The sequence below is a fragment of the Conger conger genome, chromosome 6, assembly GCF_963514075.1.
Source record: "Conger conger chromosome 6, fConCon1.1, whole genome shotgun sequence".
In the NCBI taxonomy this organism is placed as follows: Eukaryota; Metazoa; Chordata; class Actinopteri; order Anguilliformes; family Congridae; genus Conger; species Conger conger.
In genome coordinates this window covers 19,490,755-19,507,325 of record NC_083765.1, presented here as the reverse complement: position 1 = coordinate 19,507,325, position 16,571 = coordinate 19,490,755, and the positions used below count along the sequence as shown (strand labels likewise).

At 53.3% G+C, this 16,571-nt stretch overlaps 1 protein-coding gene across 13 annotated transcripts in view; it reads left to right on the top strand.

Moving 5' to 3' along the window:
- Positions 1-16,571, top strand: part of kiaa1109 (KIAA1109 ortholog) — a 73,553-nt gene that overhangs the window by 14,820 nt on the left and 42,162 nt on the right. For all 13 annotated transcript variants that reach the window (XM_061245759.1, XM_061245771.1, XM_061245765.1 and 10 more), the window contains exons 17-39: positions 516-697; positions 838-944; positions 2,777-2,973; positions 3,106-3,327; positions 4,753-4,890; positions 5,304-5,480; positions 6,713-6,841; positions 7,021-7,140; positions 7,271-7,560; positions 7,889-8,139; positions 8,790-9,039; positions 9,762-10,572; positions 10,959-11,029; positions 11,276-11,449; positions 11,599-11,719; positions 11,975-12,100; positions 12,221-12,348; positions 12,774-12,976; positions 13,071-13,265; positions 13,883-14,094; positions 15,155-15,306; positions 15,815-15,965; positions 16,434-16,571. The exon at positions 16,434-16,571 is cut by the window's right edge and continues 15 nt beyond it. In XM_061245759.1, coding sequence (XP_061101743.1) covers positions 516-697; positions 838-944; positions 2,777-2,973; positions 3,106-3,327; positions 4,753-4,890; positions 5,304-5,480; positions 6,713-6,841; positions 7,021-7,140; positions 7,271-7,560; positions 7,889-8,139; positions 8,790-9,039; positions 9,762-10,572; positions 10,959-11,029; positions 11,276-11,449; positions 11,599-11,719; positions 11,975-12,100; positions 12,221-12,348; positions 12,774-12,976; positions 13,071-13,265; positions 13,883-14,094; positions 15,155-15,306; positions 15,815-15,965; positions 16,434-16,571 — 4,545 coding nt within the window. The remainder of the gene's footprint in view (positions 1-515; positions 698-837; positions 945-2,776; positions 2,974-3,105; positions 3,328-4,752; positions 4,891-5,303; positions 5,481-6,712; positions 6,842-7,020; positions 7,141-7,270; positions 7,561-7,888; positions 8,140-8,789; positions 9,040-9,761; positions 10,573-10,958; positions 11,030-11,275; positions 11,450-11,598; positions 11,720-11,974; positions 12,101-12,220; positions 12,349-12,773; positions 12,977-13,070; positions 13,266-13,882; positions 14,095-15,154; positions 15,307-15,814; positions 15,966-16,433) is intronic.

Genomic DNA, 16,571 nt, shown 5'->3' with positions numbered 1-16,571 from the left:
CTCTTATATATGAACTCCTCCCATAAAGCAGTGGTAGACGATGGAGTATATTTCTTGCTGTGTAAAGCTGAGAGTACAAAGCACAGAACGCAGCTCACTCCATGAAAGCAGTCCTAGTCGAACAGCTGTTATTGCCTTCAGTCAGGGTGTTGGCACATGACTCTTTCTGTGACATTCTAATGTCCATTTCCTCCTCTTAAATAGACTTTGCAGACGTGCATGTTTACAGGAACCTGGCAGCCCAGCAGGTTTCCGCTGTGAGCGGGTCCTTTCGCTCTGACTGAGGAGCTTCCTCTTTTGGTGCAGAAGCCACGGACGTTACCCTCCTGTGCTGTTCTGTAGTTTATGAACTCTCGCACAGAGGGGCGTGGCCAAGGACTGGACCAGTACCGTCCTCAGACACGCCCCCTTCATGCATATTTCTGAAGTGCAACCATAAATACGCTAGCGGGTGGAGGGGGTCTCAGTGTTAGGAAATGTGGTCAGGCTGACTCACACCTCGGTCCTGCTCACAGGCTGAGGATACGGACCTGCAGCTGTCCCTGCCTGAGTGTCACCCCAGCCGGTACCCCCTCCTCACCTTGGCCAAAGACTACCAGCCCAACAAGGGGCCTCCAGATTCCGGCATGCCCGGGGAGGGCTCTGGAGCCGCCCCCAAACCGGGCAAGCTGCGCTGGAGGAACATCACCCATGCTGAGTGAGTACCCCCTTTCTCACCTTGTCCAGGCCGGTTTGTTATAGGTAGGCTGTCTCACCCTCACCCTCACCTGGTCCAGGCCGGTTTGTTATAGGTAGGCTGTCTCACTCTCACCTGCGTTTCTGTTTTTTGCTGTTCAGAGCCGGCTGGGTGGACTGCTGGACGGTGCCGAGCTTCACGCTGATCATAGACTACACCTGGCACCCCATCTACCCACAGAAAGCCGACGAGCAGCTGAAACAGACCTGTGAGCCCTACACCTCTCTTCTGTCCCCGGGTTCCCCCGCAGTCCCTCTCAAACAGAAAAAGCATAAAAGCCTCTGCACATGGCAAAGGTGTGAGTGATAAGGTTCCTGATGGAGCAGGTGTGATTGAGAAGGATCCTGATGGAGCAGGTGTGATTGATAAGGTTCCTGATGGAACAGGTGTGATTGAGAAGGTTCCTGATGGAGCAGGTGTGATTGATAAGGTTCCTGATGGAACAGGTGTGATTGATAAGGTTCCTGATGGAGCGGGTGTGAGTGATAAGGTTCCTCATGGAGCAGGTGTGAATGATAAAGTTCCTGATGGAGCAGGTGTGATTGATAAGGTTCCTGATGGAGCAGATGTGAGTGATAAGCTTCCTGATGGAGTTGATGCTCTCCACTCTCCGTGTGCACGCACACACGCAGATGTTTCTCTCTTACGGCTGTGTTCGGTGTATCTGGTCTGGGTGACTGTTGAAAGTGGACTGGTTGGCAGTTTAAGCCCCGGTGCTAAGCAGCGCTAAGTGTGATTGAGGCCCTTTGTGTGTGCTGTCAGGGCCTGATAAGCACTGTATAGGCCCATCTCTCCCCCAGTTATAAAGCTTAAATCACGGCCTGAATGAGCTTGTTTCTGCCCCGGTTATAAAGCTTAAGTCACAGTTCAGTCACCCGTACCCCACACTGCCACATGAGTTCCCCCAGGCACTGGCCGCGTTTGCAAGCAGAATATTTCTTCATTACAAATTATTTGTTCCAATTAAAGATTCCCTGGTTATGGGTATGCACTTTGTTGTACGTCGCTCTGGATAAGAGCGTCTGCCAAATGCCATTAATGTAATGTAATGTAAGATTCTAAATGAACCATTTACATGCACGCTGAATAAATTTGATCCAATTTGGGTTTGTGTTTACATGCCAACCATTTAATCAGAATAAAACATGCGCAGCTACGGAATACACGGTTCTCGCACATCTCCAAATATGCACTGTGTATTAGGTACAGTTATCTCATTTCTGATGCAGACAGCAGCATCAGCAGAATGTAATTATCTTACAACTAAACGAGAGGCGAGCACAAGAGCAGCTTTACTGTAATCTCCTAACTGATAAAAATAAGTTAAAGTTATTTTTTGACCATCGAAGCGATTGTTTTTGTTATTTTAATGTTCAATGTTGTTCGCAAAAAAAAAGCGAATTTCCCAGAGACATTTGACGATTTCCCAGGCTGGGTCGAAACTCGATGCTGTCACTTACCTGTGAACAAACACGTGCAGAAAGAATATGTATTTAATCCAAAGAAAGTAGTTTGTGTTTACATGGCACATATTTTACTGTTAAACAAATTGTCAAAAGGTTTAGACTACCCCTTTTAAACAAAATAAAAATTCTATCAGAATAGGATCATTCATTCCAATTGAGGCATTTTTATTCCGATCGGCCTGTTAATCCGATTAAACATGGAATAAATGGCTCCATTTAAACGGGACTACTGTCTCTCCACCTCACACACGGACTTGTTCTTCTGCTGGAGTTCTCTCTCTCTCGATCAGTATCGGAGGTGGAGGAGTCGATGCTCTCTGTTCAGCACACGTGCACGCACACGCAAACACTCACACGTGATGCATGTTTCTCTCTCTGTATCGGAGATAGAGTTGATGATACTTCAGTCTGTATACACACACACACAGGTGACGCCTCTCTCTCTCTCTCTCTCTCTCTCTCTCTCTCTCTCTCTCTCTCTCTCTCTCTCTCTCTCTCTCTCTCTCTCTCTCTCTCTCTCTCTCTCTCTCTCTCTCTCTCTCTCTCTCTCTCTCTCTCTCTCTCTCTCTCTCAGTATCGGAGATGGAGGAGTCGATGCTGTCGGCTCTGAGGCCCCCAGAATACACGGCTGCAGTTCCACCCCAGGCCAGCAGAGCGGTGACAGACCCGTGTGAGCTGGCTCCTGACCGGCTGCATGTGGAGATGGAGCTCTCGCTCGGCTCCCAGATCACGCTCTATGGCCCCCTGCTGCGCGCCCTCGTGTCCATCAAGGTACGGTTTATGTCCTTTGATGCTACTTTGGTATGTGGACATATAAAAAGTGTGTGTATGCTTTATTTGGTTTAAAGATGAGTTTTTCTCTAATGTCATGTACGTATGTGCTGTGCCCCCCTCCCCCCTCAGGAGAACTACTTTGGGGAGGACGACATGTACACAGACTTTGAGGAGGTGGCCTGCAGCCCGCTGCTCTCCCTGTCCTCCTCCTCATCCTCCGGCTGGACGGCGCTGGGCCTGGAGGAGCGCGAGCGGAGGGAGGACAGACCCGCCATTCACCCCCTCACCCTGCGCCCCTGGGACATCACCGTGCTCATCAACCTGCACAAGGTGCACGGCCGTCTGCCTGTGGTGAGTCCTCCCGGCCTCAGGGGGCAGCACACACACACACACACACACACACACACACTATACACCCCCTCACCCTGCGCCCCTGGGACATTACCGTGCTCATCAACCTGCACAAGGTGCACGGCCGTCTGCCTGTGGTGAGTCCTCCCGGCCTCAGGGGGCAGCACACACACACACACACACACACACACACACACACACACACACACACACACACACACACACACACACACACACACTGTACACCTCCTCACCCTGCGGTCCTGGGACATTAGCGTGCTCTTCAACCTGCACAAGGTGCACGCCCGTCTGCCTGTGGTGAGTCCTCCTGGTCACCGGGGGTAGCACATGGATCATTTAACTGTACCTGGGACCTGGAAGGTTGGTGGTTCAAGCCCAATGTAGCCACGATAACATTGCTCCAGCTAAATAGCTGTAATATTGTAGTGGGCTGTAGACGGCATTCTCCATATGGTGCATGGCCCCTTTAAGATGGTAGGATTGTGGGAAGAAGGGCGTGCCTGTTCTATGCTATTATAGGAAGTGTAACAGTGAATGGAAGTTAGTTTGGAGTGGCCAAAGATAACTAAGGAGTCCGGCTATTTCCTTCACCTCTAAAGTGGTGACCTCGACGTTCTCGTCGATTACGAGGATGCAGTTTTTTTTGTTTGCCGATGGCAAATGCAGTTTCCCTTAAGCTGCCGGAGTTCTGGGTCCTCGGCTGCAGCATGGTCCGTCCCGGCGGAGGCACAGTTTGCGATCAGGACCATCACAGAGGATGAGACTGAGTGCTGTTATGTGGTAGCGGCTCTCAGCAGCCTCCTTCAGGCTCCCCCAGAGCAGGACAAATACAAGGCTCTGAAGGACCACTTACTACGGGCTTACTGTGGATGCTGAGCGGGCTAGCCGTCTTTTCGCGCTGAATGGACTGGGTGACAGCAGGCCATCGGAGCTGATGGACAGGCTGTTGAACCTGCTGGGCCCACGCAAGCAGGATTTTCTCTTCACCTACCTCGCTGCGGCAGCTGCCTCCCCAGGTACGTGGTGTTCTGGCCAGCGGTTCATCTCAGACTGCCGTGCTCTGGCTGAGGAAGCTGACCGGGTTTCCCTGGCGTGTCAGCAGCACTGCGCCACGCTGCCGCCCGCCCACGCTCTCCCACCTCCGCCGGAGGACACGGCGGGCGTCCCTGCTGCAGCAGTTCCCCGTCGGGAGCGGTTTTTACCACGCCAGGTTTGGACTTCAAGCCCAGCGCTGCGTTGCTCCGTGCAGCTTCAACGGCGCGGGAAACGCCCGAGCCGGCGCTCGGTAGCGACGGCTGCTGGTCGATTCGGGCGCAGAGCGGAGTACCCTGCCGGTGACAGCGGTGGACATAATGGATGTAAAGGATGCGGTAACCGTGTATCTGTGTGCTTTTCTCTGTTCAGCACTGCAGCAGCGAGGGGCCCGAGGGCCCGACAGGCTACATGGAGAGGCTGTGCTTTGAGATGAAGAAGGGCTACAAGGAGACTCTGCTGCAGCTGGTGCTGTCCCCCATACACCTGTTCATCAGCGACAGCTACCAGGTACAGATACATACTACTCATATACACATTTGCATGCACGCACACACACGTACGCATGCTAATCAGTAACAGCTACCAGTTACACACAGACATGCATATGCAGACATATATACACACACACTACACGCACATATACACAAATACACTCACTCACACTCACACTCAGACACACACACCCACATAGGTGTTGTGGCTTGTCCATGTGTTGCTGTGTAATTAAACTCTCCTTCATTAAGAGGCTGTTTCATTAAACAGGCTGAGCCCTGGGGAGGAGGGGCCCAAAGTGAGATTATCACCATGGAAACACCAGCACAAACAAACCACACAAACGCTTTCACTCAGTCTAATCCAGTGCTGATATGTGTGTGCGTGTGTGCGTGTGCGTGTGGGTGTGTGTGTGTGTCACTCTCCAGAGGCCTGCAGCAGACGGTGTGTTGCGGGAGGGCCATCTCAGCCTGTCCGGGCTGCAGATGCGTGCTCACGCCATGTTCTCAGCAGAGGGCCTGCCCCTGGGCAGTGAGACGCTGGAGTATGCCTGGCTCATCGACATGCAGGCTGGACTGCTGAGCGGGAAGGTCACCCTGCCGCAGGTACTCCACCAATCAGCGTTAACCCTGCCCACACCCTCCCAATCAGTGTCAACCAATCTGTGTTAACCCTGCCCACACCCGCCCAATCAGCTTTAACCTCACCCACACCCGCGCAATCAGCGGTAACCCTGCCCAAACCCACCCAATCAGTGTTAACCAATCTGTATTAACCCTGCCCACACCTGCCCAATCAGTGTTAACCCTGCCCACACCCTCCCAATCAGTGTTAACCAATCTGTATTAACCCTGCCCACACCTGCCCAATCCGCTTAGCCCTGCACACACCCGCCCAATCAGCGTTAACCCTGCCCAAACCCACCCAATCAGTGTTAACCAATCTGTATTAACCGTGCCCATACCCACCAATCTGTATTAACCCTGCCCACACCTGCCCAATCAGCGTAACCCTGCACACACCCGCCCAATCAGCGTTAACCTCGCCCACACCCGCCCAATCAGCGTTAACCTCGCCCACACCCGCGCAATTAGCGGTAACCCTGCCCACACCCACCAATCAGCATTAACCCCGCCCACACACCTTAACCCCACCCACACAAGCTCAATCAGCATTAACCACGCATTAACACCTGACCATCAAGATTAACCATGCCCACATCTGTAAATCTGCATTTGCCACGCCTATATGTTGTAACCTGGCCCACACACAAACTGTAACCCATTGTGATTGTTATTGGCCTGTAGATCTCCTCTCTCTTCCACCACGCTTCTCCGACTTTGACACTTCTTTACTTTTTATCACTTTCCCCTAGGCACGCCTTACCCCTGTTATGTGCAATCCTACAGGCAAGGCACATCACACAAATGAGCAGCTACTGCAACACTAATCCAAATCCTCACTTATTAATGCAACAGCAGCATCAGCAGAGATGCTTCTCATTCTGAGACGGTCCTTCACTAGAATAAGGGAGGCTAAGGGAGGAATACTGAAATCCTCCATACTCCCAGAGACCAGGTCCTGCTCCTTCATACACCCTTTCTGCTGCCAGTTTGGAGATTAATTCCTAAGTGTACGCGAGCCCTAAAGCTGTCAGAGGAGCTGTGTGAAAGCAGAATGAGCTGGTCTCAGGCGATGGCGTGTTTTTGGCTGTGACATGTGAAGGGTGGGTATGAAAGGAATTGGGTGGGGGGAGATCTTGGCATGGACTGTTTCTCAGCTCCCTGGAGTTTGGGTTTATTAGAGCGCTCGTATGGGTGCATGTTACGCCCCGCAGATGGCCAGCCTGCTGGAGTGGGGCGAGACCTTCCTGTTCCATGTGGTGTCCCGAGAGTTCCAGCTCGAGCGCCCCAAATCCTCCATCACCTGCCAGCACGGCGTGGACCGCAGGATCTGTGAGGCCAAGGTACCAAACCCTAAACTCACCCCTTAGCCAAACCCCCTCACCTCCCCTAACCCTAACCCCCCTCTCCTCACCACATCCCTAACCCCCCTCACCTCCCCTAACCCTAACCCCCCTCCCCTCACCACACCTCTAACACCCCTTCATTGACTGACGGTCTGATTGATTGATTGATTATGCAGCTGCCCTCCCTGCCCGGGCCCTGTCAGACCTCAGAGGACCTGAAGTACACCATGACACGTCTCTCTGTGGACGCCGTGGACATCTTCATCGCCGAGCACGGCTGTGCCGCCAACATCAAGGTGCCCAACTTAGCCCCTCCCCCTCTCCAGCCTGAGCTCCTCCCCAATGCACCTGAATGCCCACAGACTGAAATAGGGGATATTAACAGTGTGTGTGTTTGTATGTACGTGTGTGTGTGTTCTTCCTCAGACAAGTGTTGTGCGGCTGGCGAACTGTAACCTGCATAACCAGGCGGTGGGGGAGGGCATCAGTGCGGTGGTGCAGGAGCTGCAGGTGCGGCAGTACCTGGAGCAGCAGGAGGGGGGCCGGGGGGGCCCCCTGGGCCTGCAGCCCGCTGTGCTGCGCCGCTCCCTCTGGCTGGAGGCCGGCTGCGCCAACTTCCCCCTCATCACCGCCGACGTGGCCCTCGCCGCTGACCGGCCCGCCAAGCACCAGGCCCAGAGACAGTTCCTGGAGCTGCACGACAGCCGCAGCAAGAGGTGAGCGGAGTGTGTGTGTGTGTGTGTGTGTGTGTGTGTGTGTTATGTCTATAATGTGTGTGTGTGTGTGTGTGTGTGTGTGTGTGTGATGTTTATAATGTGTGTGTGTGTGTTATGTCTATAATGTGTGTGTGTGTGTGTGTGTGAGTGTGTGTGTGATATGTATATAGTGTGTGTGTGTGCGTGTGTGATATGTATATAGTGTGTGTGTGTGCGTGTGTGATATGTATATAGTGTGTGTGTGATATCTAATGTGTGTGATATGCATTTAATGTGTGTGTATGATATGTATTTAATGTGTGTGTGATATATAATGTGTGTGTCTCAGGCTGTGGTTCCTGTGGCCGGAGGAGGGAGTGTGTAACAAGCGCAGCAGGAATAAGTGCGGCTGTCTGGGGGGCTGTCGCTTTTTCGGGGGCGTGGCCGGAGGGCTGGACTTCTTCCGACTGGACGAGATCACGCCCTCCAGTAGCTCCGCCTTCTCCTGCGCCAGCACCGAGACAGACATGTGCTACGGCCAATCCCTGCTGCAGCCCACAGAGTGGATTATCACCAAGGACACACCCAAACTGCCCGACGGTAGGCCCCGCCCCTCACGCAGCCTCATTGCGTGGTCTCTGACCATTTGGCATTTCCCAGGGCGATGAGACACGACCCTGCTCCCGACATGTCTGACAGTAGCATGTCGCTCCGTATTCTTCATCCTCCACGCTCTTCATCAGTAACGGTCTCTGGCTCAGCTTGTGTTCAGTGATCAGTTATATTTACAGCAGAAGTCTTGGGTTGAGGCTGGGATGTTCAGTGTATGTAAGAACAAAACAAAACTTATACTGTAATATACAAACATGTCAAAGTGTTTAAAGTCTTAACATTCTTGATTAAGTTAGATTCTGAGAGTGAAGTATGCAGCTTCTGAGAGTACAGTATGTAGATTTTGAGAGTGAAGTATGCAGCTTCTGAGAGTACAGTATGTAGATTTTGAGAGTGAAGTATGCAGATTCTGAGAGTACAGTATGTAGATTTTGAGAGTGAAGTATGCAGATTCTGAGAGTACAGTATGTAGATTTTGAGAGTGAAGTATGCAGATTCTGAGAGTACAGTGTGTGGATTTTGAGAGTGAAGTATGCAGATTCTGAGAGTACAGTATGTAGATTTTGAGAGTAAAGATTGTAACATGCAGTAGCGGGTGGCTGGTCTGAGCCATGTTCTTGGCCCCCGTCTCTCTCCAGGTAAGAGCGCTGGGGGCCGGAGGGAGGGCCGGTCCCCGGGGCCCGAGTTGGAGAAGAGGCCCCAGCCCCTGAGCCTGCAGGTCCCGCCCCGCTCGCAGAGCTCTGCCTCCTCCTCAGAGGAGAACAGCTGCTCCAGCGCAGCACTGCCCCTGCTGGCCGCAGAGAGGGACAGCCCGTCGCCCGGCAACGACTGCCCCGGCCCCCCCGACCACCCACCGCCCCCCAAACCCAGTGCCGAGATCAACGGAGAGTGAGTCACTTTACAGCACTTTACAGCACTTTACAGCTCTTTACAGCACTTTACAGCTCTTTACAGCACTTTACAGCACTTTACAGCTCTTTCCAACACGTTACAACACTTTACTACTGGGCTGGGAAAGTCCACAGGCTCACTGCAACAACATCCCCGTGCATGCTGGGTAAATCACACTGTGGCCGTTACATTAGTTATTTTTCTGACGCTTTTATCCAAAGTGACTTGCAGTTGATTAGACTAAGCAGTGGCCAATCCCCCCTGGAGCAATGTGGGGGCCTTGCTCAAGGGCCCAACAGCTGAATTGATCTTCTGATGGCTACACCAGGGCTTGAATCACTGCCCACTAGGCTACAGGCTGCCCCATTACCTTGTAATGCTGTGTCTCAACCTGCCCCCACCCATTATAAATGCATCAGCCGCAATAACTTTTTTTGTAACCATTTTCTATATATACCATGCAGTTATTCTGTCCTGTACTATATAGTAGCTCTCGCTCCATTTCAGAAACATTCACCACTTAATAATGGTTTCATTGGGGCTTGGACCACCAACCCTCCAGGTCACAGGAAGGTACCACTAGCCCTTAGAAACCGTAGCCACCTCAGGCCTGGCAGAACTGTTTCTCAGTCTGGACCTGGTTCTGTTTATTGACGTTGATGTTGAAGTTGATGATGACGTTGTTGATGTTGGTGAGTTTGTGACCGCCCCTCTCACAGGGTCTCAGGAGGGAGCCCCCCCGACGTCCAGCCCGTGTCCCCCGGGGGCGGTGAGAGGGTGTCTCTGCGCTCCCCGCTCCGCTCCCCGCTGAAGCGCCAGGCCTCGGTGCACTCAGGCCGGCTGGGCAGCACCAAGAGCCTATCGGCCGCCGTGTTCGCCGACAGGCCGCCGCCCCCCGTGGGCGTGCAGTTCAGCGGGGACGTGTCGCGCAGCGACGAGAACGTCCTGGACTCGCCCCGGCAACGGCGCAGCTACGGCTCCTTCCCGCTCACGCCCTCGGCCGACTCCAGCACCTTCCACCAGTACCGCTCCGTGGACTCCAGCATGTCCGTCGCCGACAGCGAGGCCTACTTCTCGGCCGCAGAGGAGTTCGAGCCCATCAGCAGCGACGAGGGCCCCGGGACGTACCCGGGCAGGAAGAGGAAGCGCCGGCAGCAGCAGACCGACTACAGCCGCGCGTCCATCTACCACAGCGTGGAGGGACCAATCGCCTGCGAGCCCCGCCCCCCGCCCATCCGCAGCCACGCCTCCCAGGCCTCCTTCGTCTCCGCCCTGGGCATCGAAGAGGAGGGCGAGGGGTCGCTGGGGCCGGAGAAAGCCCCGGAACCCGGCCTGCCCTGCGCCGAGCCCCACGTCATGGCCTGCTACCAGACCTACCTCGCCCACTACCACGTCTCCAACTGGTCTGTCAAGCAGCCCACCAATAAGAGGACCTCCAAGTCCTCCTTGCACCGCCCCCTGGACCTGGACACACCCACCAGCGAGGAGAGCTCTACCTCTTTTGACCAGCTGTCTGTCCCCACCTTTAAGGTGAGTGAGCAGAGCCGGGATGGGTCATTTAGAGCAGGTCCTGGTGAGCCGCAGGGTCTTCTGCTTTTTGGTTTCACCTTAAAATCAGCAACCGATTCAAACCAAAGAATCCGGGTGAGGTGAGTGTAATGTGTAACGTGTCATCGACTGCTTTCATTGATCGATGAAGTGCTTCGTAATAACGAAAGCTTGCACACCCTGTGGCTTTTCAGGACAAGGGTTTCCGACCCCTGGATTAGACCGTACTTATTAAAAATAATAATACAAAGAGAACTGCTCTGGCTGTGTTGGTGCTAAAGCTCGGTCAATTAATTTTTTTAGTTAAGTTTTTAATTTATTCATTTCGTTTTTTTTAAACAATTTTTTTTTGCTGGTATTTGATACAGGTGGTGAAGCAGGGTCTCTCTGCGAGCTCACTGCTGGATCGAGGGGTGCAGTTGATGGGCAGTTCCAACAGGTAATGTTCCCTTTTAGCCTTTTCACTGCTCCTGAGATGCTTCTGTCGAGGCTGTAGGTCAGGGATCATCAACTCTGGCCCTCGTATCCAAATCCAGCCCTGGTTTTCTTTTCTCCCGGGTAATTAGTGCTACTGATTGGCCAGACTGGTCTTCATATCTCTCAGGTAAAGGAAGGGTGGGAAACCAGCAGTTGCTGGTCTCTGCTGTGGGTGACGGCTGGCGGCTGACGGTTCCTCTCTCCGCAGCACTCCCTACACCCCGCTAGGTAAGAAGGCGATGGAGAACACGGATGACGACACCACCACTGAGGACTGGAGCCTGGAGCAGCCCCTGTCCCAGACCCGCACGTCCGCCATCGTGGAGGTGAAGGGCGGGGTGGACGTGGTGCTCACTCCCCTGGTGGCTGAGGCTCTAGACAGGTGAGTCACCTGAACCTTTACCTGTGCAGGAGAACTGCACCCGGATGCTAATGGGCGCACCAGGCCCTGCTCAAACCCCTCCTCCTTCAGGTTTGTGCAGTGAAGCGTGTCATTCATACTGCTGTCCTGTCCTGTGTTTTCTGTGACAGGTACATAAAAGCGATGGTTCACTTTGCCAGCATTCGGCACCCCGCCTCCATCCTGGACGACCTGCACGGCAAGGTGCTGAACGAGGCGTATCAGATCAGCAAGTCCACCGTCTCTGACTCCGTAAGTGTGCCTGAGCTCGTGATTACGAGCTTCCGAACAGGAAAGGTTGCTGGTACAGCCCATTAGTTTCTTGCCAACGGTTGCTATGAAGTAACCACTGGAAAGCTTCAAGCTCGTAACTCCAACCTCCCAAGTCAGTAAATGATCTTCCGAGATAGTAGTTATTGGATTTTCTGATGAAGTGCTGGGATATGTAGTTGTGACGTCCTGGTTATGAATGCTGGGATATGTAGTTCTGCTGTCCTCCTGCTGCAGACTGCAGGGAAGCCTGAGCAGAAGTCTTCCAAGCCCGAGGCAACCACTCCTGGTCAGACAGACCTGTCAGTCAAACCAGACAATGTGAAAATCAAGGGCTTGCAGGCCAACGTGACCATCCCCAAGGTATTCTCTCTTTCTCTCTCTCTCTCTCTCTCTCTCTCTGCCTCTCACACGCATGCATATCACACACACACACACACACACTCTTTCTCTGTCTCTCTGACTGCTCTCTCTCTCCCCCAGGTGAACCTGTGCCTGCTGCAGGTGTCGGTGGAACAGGGCTCTCCCTCCAGCAGCTGTAAGAATGTCACTCACGTGTCCCTGGTGGCGCTCTGCTTCGACCGCATCGCTACACAGCTACGCATGAACCGGTAGGAGCCCTGCCAATCACCCTGAACCCTCCCCCATCACACTGAGCCCAACCAATCACCCACAGCCCTGCCCCCTCACACTGCGCCCAACCAATCACCCACAGCCCTGCGCCCAACCAATCACCCACAGCCCTGCCCCCTCACACTGCGCCCAACCAATCACCCACAGCCCTGCCCCCTCACACTGCGCCCAACCAATCACCCACAGCCCTGCCCCCTCACACTGCGCCCAACCAATCACCCACAGCCCTGCTCCCTCACACTGAGCCCAACCAATCACCCACAGCCCTGTCCCCTTCTGTATTGGGATTCAGTGCTAGCACTGTATTGGGATTGAGTGCTAGCACTCAGTATCTGGGTTCAGTGTCAGGGTTCAGCGTTGCGGTTGGGGGTGAATAACGCCTGACCTCTGATCCCCGGCACAGGGGCATTGTGGAGGAGGGGGCGGGAACACTGGAACATGGCCGCCCGTCGGTGATGCTGGAGAAGTACGCCTCCGCCACCAAGATGCAGCCGCAGTCCTCGGGCTCGCTGCGCTCCAACGCCGGCATCGAGAAGGGCAAGGAGATCGCCGCCAAGCTGCACGTCCACCGCATCCACGGCCAGCTCCGCGGCCTCGACTCCTCAGGTCCCGCCGGCAGAACCAACCCAAACATTCTCAGCCTTCTCTCCCGTGTTGTGGTGTTGAGGTGATGACCCCGCCCTGGCTGTGTTCCCTGCAGACATGGGCCCCTGTTCCATCACGGCCATCCCGTTTGAGAAGTCTAAGGTGCTGTTCAGCCTGGAGGAGCCGGACGAGCTCTCCTTCCTGGACGAGACCGATACCCCGGGCGGCGCGGACCCCGCGCGCTCCAGCGCCCCTGAGAAGTGGGGCTGGATCATGTTCGAGTGTGGCATCGAGAACCTCACCGTCAAGGGTGAGCGTTACTGTGTGCACGCTATGTTGAAAGAGTGATGTGATCCCAAAGAGGACACAGTCAGCATGTTGGACATAAATCATGCTTTAGAAAAGTGTAAAATAAGTATATTGCCCCTAACTTTAATGAGCAAAATTGTCAATACACTTTACAGTGAACTACTCTAAGATTATGAATTCTTTGAGAGGCTTGAATCTTAAACAGTTTGCCCAGTGGTGAGCACATGTTTGACATACAGTAGGCATTATACAGGGCTGTAGCATGTTGTCAGAGATCGATGCTGATGCCTTGATGGAGCGCCGGCTGCTGTTAGCATTAGGGCTGATCAATTTCCTGAAAGCACTAAAGCGCTAAAATTGTAACTGCTAATGGGTAAAACATTTGCTAACGAGCACACCCAAAAGGGCTAAACCATTTGCTAACAGGTAAAACAGATGTTAATGGGCGCACCCTAAAGGGCTAAAACAGATGCTAACGGGCACACCCTAAAGGGCTAAAACAGTTGCTAACAGGTAAAACAGATGTTAATGGGCGCACCCTAAAGGGCTAAAACAGATGCTAACTGGTAAAACGGTTGCTGAAGGGTGCACCCTAACGCTCTGTGTGCCACACTGCAGGAGGCCGCCAGTCGGGGGCGGTGTTGTACAGTGCGATGGGCGTGATGGGGAAGGCGGACAGCGGGGAGAGGGACGGCCGGGCTAAGTCGAACGGCTCGTCTGGCTCCCAGACGGGCAGCGGCTACAGCACCGACGCCTCCGACGAACACCTGCCCCCTGACCCCGCTAGCCCCGCCTCCGACCCCAACGCCAACTCCGACTCCGACGAGCAGGTGTGTGTGTGTGTGTGTGTGTGTGTGCGTGTGTGTGTGTGTGTGCGTGTGTGTGTGTCTGTGCGTGTGTGTGTGTCTGTGCGTGTGTGTGTGTCTGTGAGTGTGTGTGAGTGTATGTGTGTGTGTCTGTGTGTGTGTGTCTGTGAGTGTCTGAGTGTGTGAGTTTGTGTCTGAGTGTCTGAGTGTCTGAGTGTCTGAGTGTCTGTGAGTGTCTGTGAGTGTCTGTGAGTGTCTGTGAGTGTCTGTGAGTGTCTGTGAGTGTATGTGTCTGTCTGTGTCTGTGTCTGTGTGTACAATTCATTAATATGAACTTCACTGTACATTCTGATGCTTCTCTTCAAAATCGAGTTTATTATGTTCATGTATCTGATGGTGTGGATGTTGTAATCTTGCGCTGTACATGATCAATAGGCCAGGCCAATAAGCGGGTCTGAGATGAGCCCCAGGTCTAGTTTAACCCTTTCAGCATCGTCTACCTGTGGCTGCTGCTCTCCGGTGGGGCTGAGACTCCGCCCGTCATTTCAGAGCAGGTTGTGAGCAGACCTGTTTTCAGGGTTGGAGTGGTCAGCACGGTGAACGTACACAAGCTGAAACATGCTATTTTCTGATGAGTTAGTTCTGATCGATGCTTCTGGTCTGCTGTTGGAGCAGTGTGTTCTGGTTCATGGGTAAGTTCCCTCAGAATGTAGATCTTGCGTTTTGAGCTGAGGCAGTTTTTCGGTTCTCGTTCTGCAGAGCCTCCTGTGGCGTTCACATCCTGAGGATATTATTATCGTCTTCCTCCCGCATCCTGTCTCAGGCCCACGTCCGCGAGGCGAACAGCTGGGTGTCGCTGCCTATAAATTTACCGCTAATTGTGATTTATGAGTGTGTGAGGAGAGAGCAGGGGTGATCCGGTGCCACTTCATCATGTCTGCGCCCCTCTGAGGGCTTTTAGCACATCTCATGCTTTTCCAGGCTGCGTTTAGGCGGCAGTTCAGGGTCACATGAGCCCGTGAGCTCTTTTTAAGGACACCACCCCCCAAGTGGAGGTGTGACTATCAGCGTTTCTCTCCGGCAGGACGAGGGGGTGGAGTCAGATGACCTGAAGAAGGACCTCCCCCTCATGCCCCCGCCCCCGGACTCCAGCAGTATGAAGCTGACCATTAAGGAGATCTGGTTCAGCTTCGCCGCGCCCACAAACATGCGTTCCCCCGCCCAGGCCTTCTCACGGTACTCCAACAAACCCTCTACCCCCAACCCCTGACCCCCAAACACACCCTAACCCTAACCTCCAAACACACCCTAACCCTAACCTCCAAACACACCCTAACCCTAACCTCCACCATACAATATCGCATAAGTGAACCAACAGCTACAGATTTAAAACGCACAGCATTCAAGTCAGCATTTGCGTTCTTAACCCCCTGAGATCACTGGTGGTTAAAACACGTTTATTTAATTAAACTGAGCTGAAGAATCAGTTATCATTTAGCAAGTTTTGGTAAACATGTACAACTCCTTTTCTTTGAACCGTTTACATCCCTAACCCTAACCCCCACCAACAAGCACTCTCCTGCTCAGGCCTTTTTCACGGTACGACAAACTCATCCTAACCCCAAACATCCTAACCCCCCCAAGCCCAACTTGTCCTTGTGAGCAGTGTGTGTATGTATGTTAGTGTGTGTAGAGTGTGTTTTGGCATGTGGCTGAATGGCGGTTTGTTTGTCCTCCTGAGCAGGCAGCTGAACCTGCTGAGCACGGCGACTCCCGCCATCGGGGCATGGCTGGTGCCCATAGACCAGCTGAAGTCCTCCCTGGACAAGCTGGACACAGAGGGCACCCTGCGCATCTGTGCCGTGCTGGGCTGCATCATGACTGAGGCCCTGGAGGTATTAGTCCCTGGTCTTGAGGAGTATGTCTAGTTCCTGGTCTTGAGGAGTATGTCTAGTTCCTGGTCTTGAGGAGCATGTCTAGTTCCTGGTCTTGAGGAGCATGTCTAGTTCCTGGTCTTGAGGAGCATGTCTAGTTCCTGGTCTTGAGGAGCATGTCTAGTTCCTGGTCTTGAGGAGCATGTCTAGTTCCTGGTCTTGAGGAGCATGTCTAGTTCCTGGTCTTGAGGAGTGTGATTAGAATATTTGTGTAGCGGGTTTCATCACATCGTAGGGCTGCAGAATCTATGCTTTCCCCTTAAACAGAGACATGTTGTCTTGATTAGCGATTGGTCTTCCGTATGGAGGAGTAGCTGTATAATTTCTATGTTGATAAATGTGCTTTATCTTGTGCTGGGGAATCAGAGTATCTCTCATTTGCGTGAAAGCCCCCCAGTTTAAACCTCCGCCCTGCGTGTCCCCCCACAGAAAAAGAGCATCCACATCCCCATCCGCAGCAAGTATAACCGTGTGACCAAGAGAGCACGGTACCTCCACGAGAACCCCTCCTGCATGCTCTGCAACATCCTGCACCGATACCTGCAGCAGGCCGACTACTCTACTATA